The sequence below is a fragment of the Bufo gargarizans genome, unplaced genomic scaffold (genome assembly GCF_014858855.1).
Source record: "Bufo gargarizans isolate SCDJY-AF-19 unplaced genomic scaffold, ASM1485885v1 fragScaff_scaffold_136_pilon, whole genome shotgun sequence".
Classification (NCBI taxonomy): Eukaryota; Metazoa; Chordata; class Amphibia; order Anura; family Bufonidae; genus Bufo; species Bufo gargarizans.
The window spans coordinates 375,841-391,398 of NW_025334059.1; the positions used below are offsets into that span (position 1 = coordinate 375,841).

General features: G+C 43.5%; 1 protein-coding gene across 2 annotated transcripts in view; it reads right to left on the reverse strand.

Annotated features, from left to right (window-relative positions):
- The window catches only part of LOC122922286 (peroxidasin homolog), an 81,959-nt gene that overhangs the window by 12,550 nt on the left and 53,851 nt on the right, over positions 1 to 15,558 (reverse strand). The window contains exons 15-18 of one of the 2 annotated variants that reach the window (XM_044272847.1): positions 13,056 to 14,559; positions 11,423 to 11,557; positions 931 to 1,139; positions 655 to 769 (exon numbers count right to left, since the gene is read on the reverse strand). In XM_044272847.1, the coding sequence (XP_044128782.1) occupies positions 655 to 769; positions 931 to 1,139; positions 11,423 to 11,557; positions 13,056 to 14,559 (1,963 nt within the window). Of the gene's footprint in view, positions 1 to 654; positions 770 to 930; positions 1,140 to 11,422; positions 11,558 to 13,055; positions 14,560 to 15,558 lie in introns of those variants that run through there. The other variant, XR_006387120.1, reaches the window with a different exon arrangement.

Consider the following 15,558-nt stretch of genomic DNA (forward strand, 5'->3'; position numbering starts at 1 on the left):
TGGATTTATCAACAGAAGAGCCATTGTTGCTGAGGGCTATTATGCCACATCTATACAATATATTTACATCTTCTTTTTTCCCCTGATGAATCCGGTCACAACTGTATTGGAGGAAACGCGTTGGGAATTTCAAATTACTTCAATTTTTGGCTGTACAGACACTGGGAGCTACTTTTACAGGGACAGGATAATAGGGAAAGCCACCGATAAGTGGGGTCGCCTCCTCTGGAGGTGATTCTCCCGCATTTAGGCGGGAGATTTCTCCGCTTTTAGGCAGAATTATATAGTTTGATAGGGATTTTCTCTCCCCACCTTCTGCCTTTTCCATCCCGCAAATAGAAAATATCCCTCTATTTTCAAATTCTCTCAACCAAGATGCCTGTGGACCTTCCCACTACACCTGTTCTGTCGTGGTTTATTTCCATATAAGAAAATACCATCAAACCGTGAGTGGGACTATGTTGGTCCAAATCTGAGCATATGAGATTATTTATGTATTTGCCCTTGTGTCCTACTGTACTTAAGTCCATATTATTTCACTTGTGCAGGTATCAAAACATACACATTGTTTCTTGTGGGACTTATTTTTAAATAATAATTACTAAAAGTTATGTTTTAAGTAGGATAATAGCTCAATAGGGAAGTATAACTCACCTAGACTCCTCTGCACTGAATCTGTGGGGATTGTCTTCAGAGTAACTGAACTGCTTGTTCCTTCGGCTTCGGAATGGTAGATTAAAAGCATCAAATTGACCTTTATTTCCACACCCTGCGTTCACATAGAAACAAGAGGGGGACAGGCCATGAATAAAGTGTCACAATAACCTATGCTCTTCTCTTGCTTATATACTTATGACCAGTCTCTGAGCATCACCAGCTCTGTTAGAACACAACTATGAGCCATGAAAATATCAACCACATCCTACTCACCGTCACAGCATTCCTGCCAGAAACGTAAATCTATTCCCGGGATATCCTCACATTTCTGCATGCCTTGGGGGAAGGAGGCTACATGGAAAACATCTTTCTGCACATGCCGAATGTTGTCCCCATTATCACAGAGGATCCGAGCTAGCGATGTCTGCTTTATCTGGGTGAGTTGAGCTGGAGTGAAGACACCCGGGTTACTATACCAGAATCTGCAGGAAGCACATTGAGGAGTTGAAATCCAAAAAGTGAAGGACTTCAAGCTCAAAAATAAAATAAAAATCTTACTGAGATGTGAAAATGATTCTATTCTTGTACATAGTATATGAGAAAAAGTAATTCCTCAACGAGTACTTTGAATGGACTGTTAAAATCCAAACTTTAATGACAAATGTTTAAAACACATGTGGAAAAAGTAGTGTTGGCTTACGCATTTTAGAATAAATGCTTACTAATAGGATCATGTGCAGTGTCCCACTATGTGATATATGTGGGCACTTACAATTTTTGCTGCTGTCTGATTTAATGAATTGTATTATCATAATATCAGGCTGGAATTGTCTTTACATTTATTAGCCCCTAGGTGGTGCTGGCGCCTCATACTATATATAGCTTGGGGTTTGCTGTCCTAGGAGGAGAGTAGGAGGAAGTAGTTAGTTGAAGTGAGAGAGGGAGGAGAAGGAAGTTGATGGAGGAGGAGAACAGGCAAGTTCCACAATGTAGCTGCCTTTCTTTCCTCTGGGCCCTGATCAAACCTGGATAGGACCAACCAAGAGTTTACTGCAGCCCAGCACAAGACAGTAAGTCTAAGTATGAATATAAAGCAAGTCTAGTAAAGATTAGAGCCGAGTCTAGCCGAGGGACTTTACCAGCACAAGTGACCGGGAGGAATTTAAAAGGTACCTGGACACAACTGGATAATTAGTGCACAGAATTATCCTTTTTCACTAAATGCCTTTTGGTGATATAGTGAATCTGAATACATCAAATAATGTAGCAGAGAGTTTGCCTGCCATGAGGGAGAACACCCTTATTTAATTGCTCAAGTTAACTAGGAAAACATTATATTCAGTACCTGAATTCTAGCAAGTGGACTTTACCCAAATTTACCCATTCTTTGCCTGTAAAGTAACAGCATTAGAAAACTCCTCAACTGACAATTGCCAGACCTGCTATAAGGATCTCAGCTAAAGTAACATCTGGATTATTACCTTTAATATATAAATGAACTGCACTAACTGTCCTGAGACCATTGATTCAGTAAATGTTCAACTTTGTTTTTATTACAACTGACTCCTCATCCTTTCTACTACTCTCAACATTTGCACCTTACGGTGCTGGCATCACAAACACAGGGGCCCAGCCACCAAAGTACCTTAAAGGGCTTCTGTCACCCCACTAAAGTGATTTTTTTTTTTTTGGGCTAGTGAAATTAGTTATATTGCGATATATGACAATATAATTGTGTTACTTACTTTGATCCAGCAGTTTCTGCAAAAAACAAAGTTTTATAATATGTAAATTTAGCGCCGTCTTCCCCATCACTGTACGCCGGCCCAGGGAGGCTCTGCTAACCGTGAGTAAATGAACTACTACCCCCAACGGCCCATAGTAGCCTCATGTGTTGCCCCTGTGGCCTGGTCGTTACACATGCTGTAAGTAAGGATTTCTTCTAAAACACATAAACAAATACTACTTTTCCATATGAATTGTGATGTGCGTTTTTACATTTTTTTCACTAAAGTTTGGATTTTAACAATTCATCCAAGTACCCGTTGAGGGATTACTTTTTCTTATATGTTAAATTCAGCTGGATTTAAGATTTCATCTGGGCACAGCATCTTGGCTGAGGACATGGGTGAGCTGATGCTTTCTTTCTTCTTATCAGCAACAATATAATAGTTATATTATTGTACATATGGGCAGTATAATAGCAATTATATTCCTGGACCTAGGGGCAGTATTATAGTAGTTATATTCTTGTACATAGGAGGCAGTATTATAGTAGAAATATCCTTGTACATAGGAGGTAGTATTATAGTAGATATATTCTTGTACATAAGAGAGCAGTATTTCAGTAGTTATATTCTTGTACATAGGGGCAGAATTATAGTAGGTATATCTGTGTACACAGGGGGCAGTATTATATTAATTAAATATTGAATGGAACATACAAGTTTCAATTATGCTGCATCACCACTACAATGTTGATGGTGAGCAGATAAACACTGAGGAGGGCTACAGCCCCTTCAAACAGCTGATCAGTGGAGGTGCCAGGAGTCACCTGCTGATCTGATAATCATTACTAGAGATGAGCGAATTTCAAAAAATGTCTATTTGTCCAGTTCGCGAATTTAACGAAAACATTTGGTTCGATCTGAATTTATTTGTGGTGAATCGCGTTAGAAACGGCTATTTACTGGCTGCAGAGAGCCTTTATAGTGGTGTAGAACACTGTGCCTTGCAATAACATGCATAGGGAGTCACATGACAGGCGTCGCTCTTAGAATCACTGCACACTTCACTTATTTGGACAGTTAAGGGGCCAAAAACTGACCAAATAACTCAAGTGTGAACTCAGCCTTACAGGTCAATGTTAGCATCAAGAAGAAGCGCACTCCTTTTACACAGTCGTCAGCTGATTCCACATAGATGTCTACAGAACCTGTTCTATTAAACGCTTATACAAGTAGAGTTCCCCCCGACAAAGTGGAGTGGGTGTCAGCAGTAAGTTTGTGTTGATGTCACTGATTATTTTGCCCTTCCTCTGATCTGTCTTTTTATATGGCCCCCTGCCGCACTAAACACCCACTCTGATGCCACACTACTGGCTGGGCAGGACAGCTTTTCCAGGGCAAAATCTGCCAGTTGTGGCCATAAATCCAGTTTGGCTGCCCAGTAGTCCAGCGGATCTTCAATGTGGGGTGGCAGGGTGCTGTCCAAGTATGCCACCACCTGCTGGTTCAGGTCCTGTTCCAAGTCTAGCTGCTGCTACTGCTGGTGAGTAGTTTCTTCACTAGGCGGGTGAAGAAAGATGCTCATCAACGACTCTAGACTCCGGCTACTGCTGATGGAGCTGGTACTGCTCCTGCCACCCACCCCTCCCCAGCAGCCATGGCAGTGGAACTTGAGCAGAGAGGGCCCCCCCAGTCAGACCTGCGAGAGGATGGACGATGGAGCAGATAGACAGCGGCCAATTGACTACATAGGATGTCTCTATAGTAGTTCAGTTTGTCCTCCCTCTCAGCGGGTGTAAAAAAAGGACCCCATTTTGGACTGGTAGCGAGGGTCCAACAAGATGGAGAGCCAGAAGTCATCCCTCTGCAGAATGGTGACTGTTCGGCTGTCACTACGCAAGCAAATGAGCATGCATCGGGCCGTTTGTGCAAGTGACTCGGAGGGACTCCCTGCCTCCATCTCCACTGCATACGGTGTGTCTGGGTCCTCTTCCTCGTCTTCCTTATCGCCCTGTAGCTGTTTTGGCTGCTCCTCCTCTCCTGTCACCTGTGTAGGAAAACCACCCATTTCGTTACACATTGCTTGTGCTCCAATGTCCACCTCCAGTTTAGCCCCCATAGGGCTCATGTCGCCGTAAGATCTAGGCGCCAGGTCTCCCGTCCCCTAACCAGCCACATTTACCAGCATCTGTTCCAGGACATGAAGCAGTAGAATGACATCGTTCATCCCGTAGTCCTGGTGACTGACAAATAATGTGGCCTTCTCAAAGGGAGTGAGCAAACGGCAGGTGTCACGCATGAGCTGCCACTGGCTCACATCGGAGTTACACAGGGGAGTACTCCTGTCCTCTTGGATCATCAAGAAATCGTTTATGGCCTTTCTCTGCTTGAATAGTCGGTCCAAAATGGAGGGTGTAATTCCAACAGGTGGAAACGTTGCATATCAGCCTATGTTGGGGGGTGCCGTTCTGCTGCTGCAGCTCAAGGAGGGTGTGCTTTGGGGTGTACGAGTGGCTGAAGTGCATGCAAAGTTTCCTGGCCATTTTTAGTATGTCTTTCAGATGGGTGGAAGACTTTAGGAACCACTTGACAACCAGATTAAACACGTGTGCAATGCAGGGTGTATGGCTCAGCCCTCCTTGACGCAGCGCCGACACCATGTTCTTCCCGTTGTCGGTCACCATGGTTCCGATTTTGAGTTGTCGTGGAGAAAGCCAGGATTCGATTTCTTGATGAACGACACGGAGCAGTTCCTCTCCTGTGTGACTGCGTTCGCCCAGGCAAACGAGGTGCAGAACAGCCACTGGGTGATGCAGCGGTTGCTGCGGCAGGCTGGACCACCACATCGGAGCCACGGTTCTCCCAGGCAACTTTGTGGTGACGGTGCATATGCTGACACAGGGCCGCGATGCCAACACGCCCCCGCTTCACCTTCTGCCCACAGATTCTACAAATGGCCATGTTCACCTCCAGCGGCTTAACAAAAAACTGCCACACCGCTGAGTAGGTAATTTTACCCCCAACACTCTGCACTGACTGATTGCTACCACCACTGCTTCTGTCTACCCCCCTGCACCACTACTTTCCAGGCAGTTAGGCTCCTGCGAAGAGGGTGGTCTACCCCGGGCACGTTTGGCTCCTGACCTCCCACTGCTGCCGCTCTGCTGACTCCTGGCCACGCTAGCGACTTGCTGGCTCGGTCGCTGCCTCATGCACAATCTGCCACCCTCTTCTCCTGATGATGATGAAGCCCCTAATTCACCCAAGTCCCAAATGCGATCAGCTACATCATCATCGAGTACTGTCTGCACGTCACTGATGTCCTCCTCAATGGTCTCTGGGTTATGAGCCTGACCGCTTGTAACGCCAGCTCCCACGCCACTCTCCTCATCACTACATGCCCGCCTACCAGAGGAAGCGGGGGATGTCTGCTCCACATCTTGGCTGGCCAGTAGCTGCTGACTGTCCTCTAGTAGCTTGTTCTCGCTGTATAGTGGAGCTGAGCCCACAGCATAAAATACTTGTCTGACTGAGGGAATAGAAGAGGACAGAGTTAGGTTGAGAAAAGGTGAGAGCACAGGGCCTGTTCCCGGGCCATGCCAACTAAGGGTTGTGTCTGATGAACCCACCGACTCTTGGCTGGGGGTGTCTGATGTCACTTGGGATGAAGTGAATGACCGAGTCAACCATTTAAGAACCGCTGGGTTGCTGGTCAAGACACGACCACTAGATGACACCTCTCGCTGCGACTCCTGCTGCCCCGCCCCCTTACTCTGCTACGACCTGTGCCTGCGCCAGAAACATTTAGGCCTCTGCCAATCCCCTGTGCAGGGCCTGGCACTTCTCTGTCTGACATACTGTTAGATGAAATAAATAAATAAAAAGGAAATAAAAAAAACACCCCCCAAAAAAAGTCAGCAATTTTCTCACTTCACCACACAACTAGCCGTTGTGTGGTGAAGTGAGAAAATTGCAGACTTTTTCCCCCACTAATACACGCCAAAAAGGGCTTTAGAACATACTGAACGGCAAATAAGCCCTTATTTGTTCCACTTATACATTGCATAAAAGGCTTTAGAACATATAACTGCACCGCTGAAAGGCAAATATATATTTTTTGCCATTAATACATGCCAAAAAGGGCTTTAGAACATATAACTGAACCGCTGAACGGCAAATATATATTTTTTGCCACTAATACTTGCCAAAAAGAGCTGTAATTTTCTCACTTCACCACACAAAAGCAAATCCTTTTTTTGTGCCACTAATACATGCCAAAAAAGCACTTCAGAACATATAAGTGCACCACTGAACGGCAAATAGGCCTTTACTTTTTTCCCACTTATACACTCCACAAAATGCTTGAGAACATATAACTGCACCGCTATTTTTTTGCCACCCATACACGCCAAAAAGGGCTTTAAAACATATACAGTCAGGTCCATAAATATTTTGACATCGAAACAATTCTAACATTTTTGGCTCTGTACACTACCACAATAGATTTGAAATGAAACAAACAATATGTGCTTTAACTGCAGACTGTCAGCTTTGATTTGAGGGTATTTACATCCAAATCAGGTGAATGATGTAGGAATAACAACAGTTTGCATATGTGCCTCCCACTTGTTAAGAGACCAAAAGTAATGGGACAATTGGCTTCTCAGCTGTTCCATGGCCAGGTGTGTGTTATTCCCTCATTATCCCAATTAAAATCAGCAGATAAAAGGTCCAGAGTTCATTTCAAGTGTGCTATTTGCATTTGGAATCTGTTGCTGTCAACTCTCAAGATGAGATCCAAAGAGCTGTCTCTATCAGTGAAGCAAGCCATCATTAGGCTGAAAAAACTAAACAAACCCATCAGAAACATACCAAAAACATTAGGCGTGGCCATAACAACTGTTTAGAACATTCTTAAAAAGAAGGAACACACCGGTGAGCTCAGCAACACCAAAAGACCCGGAAGACCATGGAAAACAACTGTGGTGGATGACCGAAGAATTCTTTCCCTGGTGAAGAAAACACCATTCACAACAGTTGGCCAGATCAAGAACACTCTCCAGGAGGTAGGTGTATGTGTGTCAAATTCAACAATCAAGAGAAGACTTCACCAGAGTGAATACAGAGGGTTCACCACAAGATGTAAACCATTGGTGAGCCTCAAAAACAGGACGGCCAGATTAGACAAATGACATCTAAAAAGCCTTCACGGTTCTGGAAAACATCAAATGGACAGATGAGATCAAGACCAACTTGTACCAGAGAGATGGGAAGAGAAGAGTATGGAGAAGGAAAGGAACTGCTCATGATCCTAAGCATACCACCTCATCAGTGAAGCATGGTGGTGGTAGTGTCATGGCGTGGGCATGTATAGCTGCTAATGGAACTGGTTCTCTTGTGTTTATTGATGATGTCACAGCTGACAAAAGCAGCAGGATGAATTCTGAAGTGTTTCGGGTGATATTATCTGCTCATAATGCTTCAGAACTCATTGGACGGCGCTTCACAGTGCAGATGGACAATGACCCAAAGTATACTGCAAAAGCAACCAAAGAGGTTTTTTAAGGGAAAGAAGTGGAATGTTATGCAATGGCCAAGTCAATCACCTGACCTGCATCCGAAAATGCCCCAAGAACAAGCAGGAACTGAAGACAGTTGCAGTAGAGGCCTGGTAGAGCATCACCAGGGATTAAACCCAGCGTCTGGTGAGGTCTATGCGACTTCAGGCTGTAATTGACTGCAAAAGATTTGCAACCAAGTATTAAAAAGTGATGATTATTATTCTGTCCCATTACTTTTGGTCCCTTAACAAGTGGGAGGCACATATGCAAACTGTTGTAATTCCTAGACCGTTCACCTGATTTGGATGTAAAGACCCTCAAATTAAAGCACATCTTGTTTGTTTCATTTCAAATCCCTTGTGGTGATGTATAGAGCCAAAAATTCTAGAATTGTGTTGATGTCCCAATATTTATGAACCTGACTGTAACTGCACCTCTGAATGGCAAAAATATATTTTTTTGACACTAATACACACCAAAAAGGGCTGTAATTTTCTCACTTAACCACACAACAGCTAATAAGCGCCTTTTTATTCCACTAATACAAGACAAAAATGCTATAGAACATACAGTTGTGTTCAAAATAATAGCATTGTGTTTAAGTTAATAAAGCTCAAAATCCTTCTAATAGCTTTTATTTCCATACACACAAATGCATTGGGAACACTACACATTCTATTCAAAATCAAAACATGAAGAATAATATATACAAATTTGTGTTGTTCCTCTAAAAAAATAATAATAATAAGAAAAGTGGATATTAGACTGTTCAAAATAATAGCAGTGTCTGTATTCTTCTTTACAAACTCAAATACTTACTATATAACCTGAAAAATGTTTGAAGATTTTGTTTTCCTTTGAATCATTTAACTAATATTTAGTTGTATAACCGCTGTTTCTGAGAACTGCTGTACATCTGTGTTGAATGGAGTCAACCGACTTCTGGCACCTGTGAACAGGTACTCCAGCCCAGGATGATTGGACTACATTCCACAGTTCTTCTCTATTTCTTGGTTTTGCCTCAGAAACTGCATTTTTTATGTCACCCCACAAGTTTTCTATTGGATTAAGATCCAGAGATTGGGCTGGCCACTCCATAACGTCAATCTTATAAGTCTGGAACCAAGATGCTGCACGTTTACTGGTGTGTTTAGGGTCGTTGTCTTGTTGGAACACCCATTTCAAGGGCATTTCCTCTTCAGCATAAGGCAGCATGACCTCTTCAAGTATTCCGATGTATTTCAAACTGATCCATGATCCCTGGTATGAGATAAATAGGCCCAACACCGTAGTATGGGAAACATCCCCATATCATGATGCTTGCACCACCATGATTCACAGTGTACTGTGGCTTGAATTCAGTGTTTGGGAGTGGTCTGACAAACGGTCTCCGGCCACTAGACCCAAAAAGAACAGTCTTACTTTCATCCGTCCACAAAATGTCTCTTTAACCTCTTCAGCACTCATATCTTGCAGATAGCTTGGCTTCACATAGGTGTCTTCTAATTGTAACAGTACTCACAGGTAACTTCAGACCTTCTTTGATCTTCCTGGAGCTGATTGTTGGCTGAGTCCTTGCCATTTGGCTATTGTTCTATCCATTCGAATGGTAGTTTTTCGCTTTCTTCCACGTCTTTCAGGTTTTGGTTGTCATTTTGAAGCATTTGCAATCATTTTAGCTGAGCAGCCTATCATTTTCTGCACTTCATTATATGTTTTCCCCTCTCCAATCAACTTTTTAATCAAGGTACACTATTCTTCTGAACAATGTCTAGAATGACCCATTTTCCTCAGAATTTCAGAGAGAAATGCACTGTAACCAGCATGCACAACATTTGTTGCCTTTCTTCCTTAAATAAGGGCAAAAATTGCGACCTGTTTTTCAAAGAATAAATGACCTCACTCATTGAACTCCACACTGCTATTATTTTGAACATGCCCCTTTCAATTAGTGATTCAATTACACAGAATCAGCAGCATGCATGTCATGACTGTTGGGTCTGTTGGATTTCTATTACTCTACTACACCTGCTAGTAAATTATTTGCCATGTAGAAATATCATTTCTACCAAAAACAGTGATTGATCAGAATAGTGATGTCTAACTGCTATTATTTTGAACACAACTGTAATAACTGCACCACACAAAGGCAAATAGGATGTAGAAATATTTACTTGTAATAAACCCTACTAATGGCTGTATCAAACAGCACTTGCACCCCAATAACAAGAATGGTTTGCTGGAATTACAGAGCTGTATAATGGCAATTTGGATCCGCAGTCAGTGCAGCAAGGTGTAATAGGATTGTTCCTATTACCCAGGCTGTAAACGCCCCTATTGAACCCTGTTCTGCTTCAATATTGTGGAATGATTCCTCCCTATCCTTTCCCTGAACTTCTATATAGCAAAATAAAAGTTTTTACGTCTTTTCTACTACTGTCCCTAGCGCCTGCTGACGTCTCTCCCTGCACTAAGTACACTGGAAAATGGCTGAATCCAAGATGGCTGAGGCTATTTATAGGGCTGTGACATCACAGGGCTGGCAGCTGAACGGCTGCATGCATGGCATTGTGGGTGATCCCTCGTTCCCACAGTTTCTTGCTCCATGTCCCAACACGTGCAGCAGCCATTTTAGTAAAAAATGCCATTCGTTACTACGAAGCGTGAGAAAATTCGGATTCGGTACAAATCAAATTTTTCCTGAAATTCGGATTGAATTCCACTTCGTCAACTTCGATTCGCTCATCTCTATTCATGACCTATCCTAAAGACAAGTCATCAATATCAGAAAACTGGCAACCTCTTTAAATACTTGCACTTAGGGGGCAGTTTTATAGTAGTAATATTATTTTCTATAGCTGTAATGTTCTAATTGTTATATTTCTGCAAGTAGGGAGCAGTATTATATTAGTTACTTTCCTTTCCATGGGGGGGGGGGGGGCTATTATAGTAGTATATTCTTGGACATAGGGGGCAGAATTGTAGTAGTTCTATTACTGTACATAAGGATCAGTACGATCAGTACCATATTAGTTAAATTTATCTTCATGGGGGCAGTATAATAGTAATTATACTGGTAAGGAAAAATTTAAGAAGAGGATCTTAGGCTCCATTCACATATCCACAAATGGGTCCGCATCCATTCCGCAATTTTGCAGAATGGGTGCGGACCCATTCATTCTCTATGTGGACGGAATGGATGCGGAAAGCACACTATGTGCTCTCTGCAACCGCATTTCCAGAGCGCACCCCCGATCTTCCGTTTTGCAGCTCCGGAAAAAAATAGAACATGTCCTATTCTTGTCTGCAATTGCGGACAAGAATAGGCATTTCTATGGGGGTGCCGGCCGGGTGTATTGCAGATCCGCAATTTGCGGATCTGCAATGCACTACGGACGTCTGAATGGAGCCTTATAAACATTTTCTTGATTGGACAGAAGTGGTTGTAATGCTATCATTGGGACATAACATATTTACCTGTCTCCATCTCTGAGTCTTTTAAACTGAGTCACTAGAAGACACATTAAGGTGGGTCCAAGCCGACTTCCTGGAACCAGGTCCTCAACAATCAGGGCTGGAAAAAGGTCCACATTTTTAGGTGTCCCATAGAGGCTAAAATTATACAATAAAAACAGCAGAGAGAACAGGTTCTATCACCATTAATACGTCTAAACATAAAATGTCATAATGAAATCTATACTATTGGGCATTTACAAAATCAATATGTTGTATAATAGAGCTTATAATGAATAAGCATGTTTGGGATACAACCAGTGGTAGATTTAAACCATTTTTCAATTGTTCCCTGACAGAGCTAAAATCAGAGACCCCTTGTCACACATTTTCACGAAGCTGACCACCGAAGAGAGCACTAGGACTCTAAAACCCATTCTCAGATTGCCAACAGTTACGTTGAAACATCGAGCCTCAACCCAGCCGAAAATGATTATGTAGAACAACAGGTCACCTTAAAGGGACACTGACAGGCCCAATAAGCATAATTATCTATATATGACTACACAGGTCTTCTATTGTGTATTAAAAACATATAAGTCTAACTCCTGTCCACTTTATGAACACTGCAAAATGATGTTTTATAACCTGATGTAATCTGTCTTCTTTCTGCCCAAGGGAAGGCGTTTCAGCTTCACTTCTGCCCAGCCAGCCACGCCCCAACTGCCGTTTTGAAGCGCCGCCCAGCTCATCAATATTCACTTCGCTGGGCGGCTTCTGCTGTCCCGCTGCTCAGAAGAGTGCCCGGCGCAGGCGCAGAACGGAGAGGCTGAATCGGCCTCAAAGAAGCAGAGGGGACGCAGGCGCGATGTGATCCCGGCAAGCGAGGGTGTCGGGCGCATGCGCAGATGCTGAAATTGAGTCCGATGCCCATAGCTTTCTATTGGGCATGTGCGGGATCTCGAGAACGTCAGGGACATCAGAAGCCGCCCAGCGAAGTGAATATTGATGAGCTGGGCGGCGCTTCAAAGCGGCAGTTGGGGCGTGGCTGGCTGAGCAGAAGTGAAGCTGAAACGCTGCCCCTTGGGCAGAAAGAAGACCGATTACATCAGGTTATAAAACATCATTTTGCAGTGTTCATAAGGTGGACAGGAGTTAGACTTATATGTTTTTAATACACAATAGAAGACCTGTGCATGCATATATATAGATAATTATGCTTATTGGGCCTGTCAGTGTCCCTTTAAGACTGGGTCACTGCCTATAGAGGCTATAGGCTGTGATCACCAAACTCCTATATTGTTTCTGAACTACCATAAGAGTATTTAAATGACTGAAAGCTTCACCCTCTGGACCATTTTGGACATGGTTGGCCAAGGTTAGGGCTAATTGGACCATTGGGACATTTTTATCTCTAGGCCCACTAAAGCCATTGTGGAGTGTTGTACACCATTAAATTTGGAACTGTAATAATGTCCTAAGCTAGGGAGTGCACATGTAGCAGCCACGCCAGGTGGCCATTATGTGATGCTTTACATATCTTTTTAGGCCTTTACTTTCTCAAACTATCATAACTGGAAACCTGTTTCTATATCTCATGGTATTATATCAATCATGGTATGAAATTTTGAAAACATAAAAAAAAATTGTTTCTTACCTACGAAGCTTCTCTCGTATATCTTGATTCTTGATCTCTTCCTTAAAGTCCTCAAAGTCCTGGGCTGATGTTAGATTGCAAAAAACCCTGAAGTCGTTATAGGGAGGAATACCATGGTCTCGGCCACGTTGGATATTAATTGCAGCAAGATCCAAGGACACAGTATGTACTGCAGAAAACAGTTTCTCTGTGAGTTCCAAGTTCAGCAGCTCTGTGGGTTCTCTCATCTTTCCAGGTACCCCAAAAAGTCCCCGAAGCACTGGATCAATACCTCCCTCCTGGATCAACCTGAAGGGACTAAAGAAAGTCTTGTGCAGTGGGAGATGTCCTTGCTTAATTGGTTGAAAACTTTCATTCAATCGATAAAGAATTGGGTTAATCAATGTGTGTCCAAATCGGAAGGCAGCAGTGGCAAAAGCATTAAAGATCCCACTATTGACGCTAGGGTCATAGCCTTTGTATTCTCCCAACATACTCAGACCAATTTCTCCAAAGATTTTAGGAAGCCAGTGTTCAAAGGTGATGTGCTGCATTTGAGCACCTACTAATTTCCGGGCTTCATGGTAGACCTTGTCCCCATTCCAGAGAGGGTTAATTTTTAGCAGATATTCAGCAATACGGTTATGTTCCCGAAACCACACTGTGTGCATGGAGGTGAGGGCAAGCTGTTCATTAGCCCTATGGTCTCCAGCAAGGAAGCATGGAACTGAACTTTCTCTTTCATCCCTCATACACTCTGTCGGAGGTCCACTGGAAGAAGGCATCAAGTGTTTTCCTGAAGTAGGTACCACTTGGCCAACTTTTAGCATACCCTTCTGGTTACGAAGATTTCTCAGCTCACGGGATTCCTGCTCCGTACTTCCATAAACATTTGAGGCATCCATGTATGAGGTCAGCATATTAACCTGCTCTCGAGAATAAGCAGAATCCAGAAGAAGAGAAGTCACTCCACTCCCACAGACTGGACTGGATCGAGCAAAGAACATGCATTGTCCACTGTTCCCACGTGGATCATTGTTAGGTATATCAATTGGAAGGCAGGGAGGATCATTGGTGCAAACTTGGCTGCAAGGTGCAGAATCTGAAAATCTGGACATACTGAGTGCTGGCACAGTTTGGTCCAGATCATGGTCCAAGAACTGCCCCCATTGCATGAGCATGTGTGTGTACTGAGAATCTGGAGTAATGGTCTCTGAACCTATCATGGTTGTGGACACCAGACGCGGTAACGGTAAAGGCAAAGCTCCTGACCCTTCCGTGGCTCCAAGTCCACGTGGAAGATTAAATCCATTCTGGTAGGAGGGTTTAAGAAGACGCTGAAAGGCAGTGAGAGATGCCCCCCATGTCGGATGTTGGAGGTTGTTACAGGTTCCATCATGCATGCGATAATGTTGGTGGAAACAGAGATCAGAGCAGTTAGGAGTTCGTCTGTGGGCAGAACAGCCAGACAAATTGGCGATCTTGCTGATATAGTGAGGGGAGACCAGTTCGCTGTAGTGGTAGCCTGTAGAAACATTTCATACACAAAATAAGCATATAGTTATTGAAAAGAGAATGCCCACCCACCAATGATACTTTGCACCAGAGGACTACATTCAGCACTATGAACCGACTGTGAGATAAGGAGGACCAGTTGTGGGCTGACCAATCTAGGAATTGAACAATGCCTAACAGCCCAAATCATTAGGGGGACCCGCAGCTCTCCAATTAGAAATGATACCAGACATCTTTATTGTGGGTTGGAGCTATGTTTTTCTTGGCAGACGCTCCCTCACTCAGCAGACTGGGACAATGCAGAGTCGAAGCAGTGCAGACCAGGGAAGGGAGATCTGCCATCTGCCCAGTGTATAAATGAAAGCAACATGTGGTAAGAGGACCCCTTTGTGCTGCAGGAGATTAACCCTTTAGGGGGGAGGGCTGTGGTTACTGACACTTTTGAGGGGCTATTGTTACTGGCTAGTGAGGGCAGGCGGGATTAGCCTCAGGGTGAGGGCAGTGGCGGCCATCTTAACTGAATAGTGAAATTGCAGTTTTATGCAGACTGGTTGCTAAGGGCTGAATCTTAATTAATATGGGGTAAGTCAGTCTAATAGTAACTGATTCTGGAATATCATGTTATTAGTAACTACAGATATGAAAATTGAAATTAGGGTCTAAGTGTTACAGTTATCCTTTAAAGGTGTTCTTCAGGCTGCAGATACTGATGATCAGATTGTTTCGAGCTCCTGCGGCACTGGGTACTATACAGTGTACAGATATGATACAGATCTGTACACTGTGTAGTGGCCGTGCTAGGTTATGCGACTCAGCTCCAATTCAGGTAAATAGGAGATTAGCTTTAATACGGCGCAGCTGCTGTCCGAAACAGCTGATCAGTGGGGGTGCCAGATGTTGGACCCCCACCGATCTTATATTGATGGCCTAGCCCGGAGAACCCCTTTAAACAACATTTTGAGATTCTGACTGCCTATAACCATCAATAGAGAAAGCTCCTTACATACAC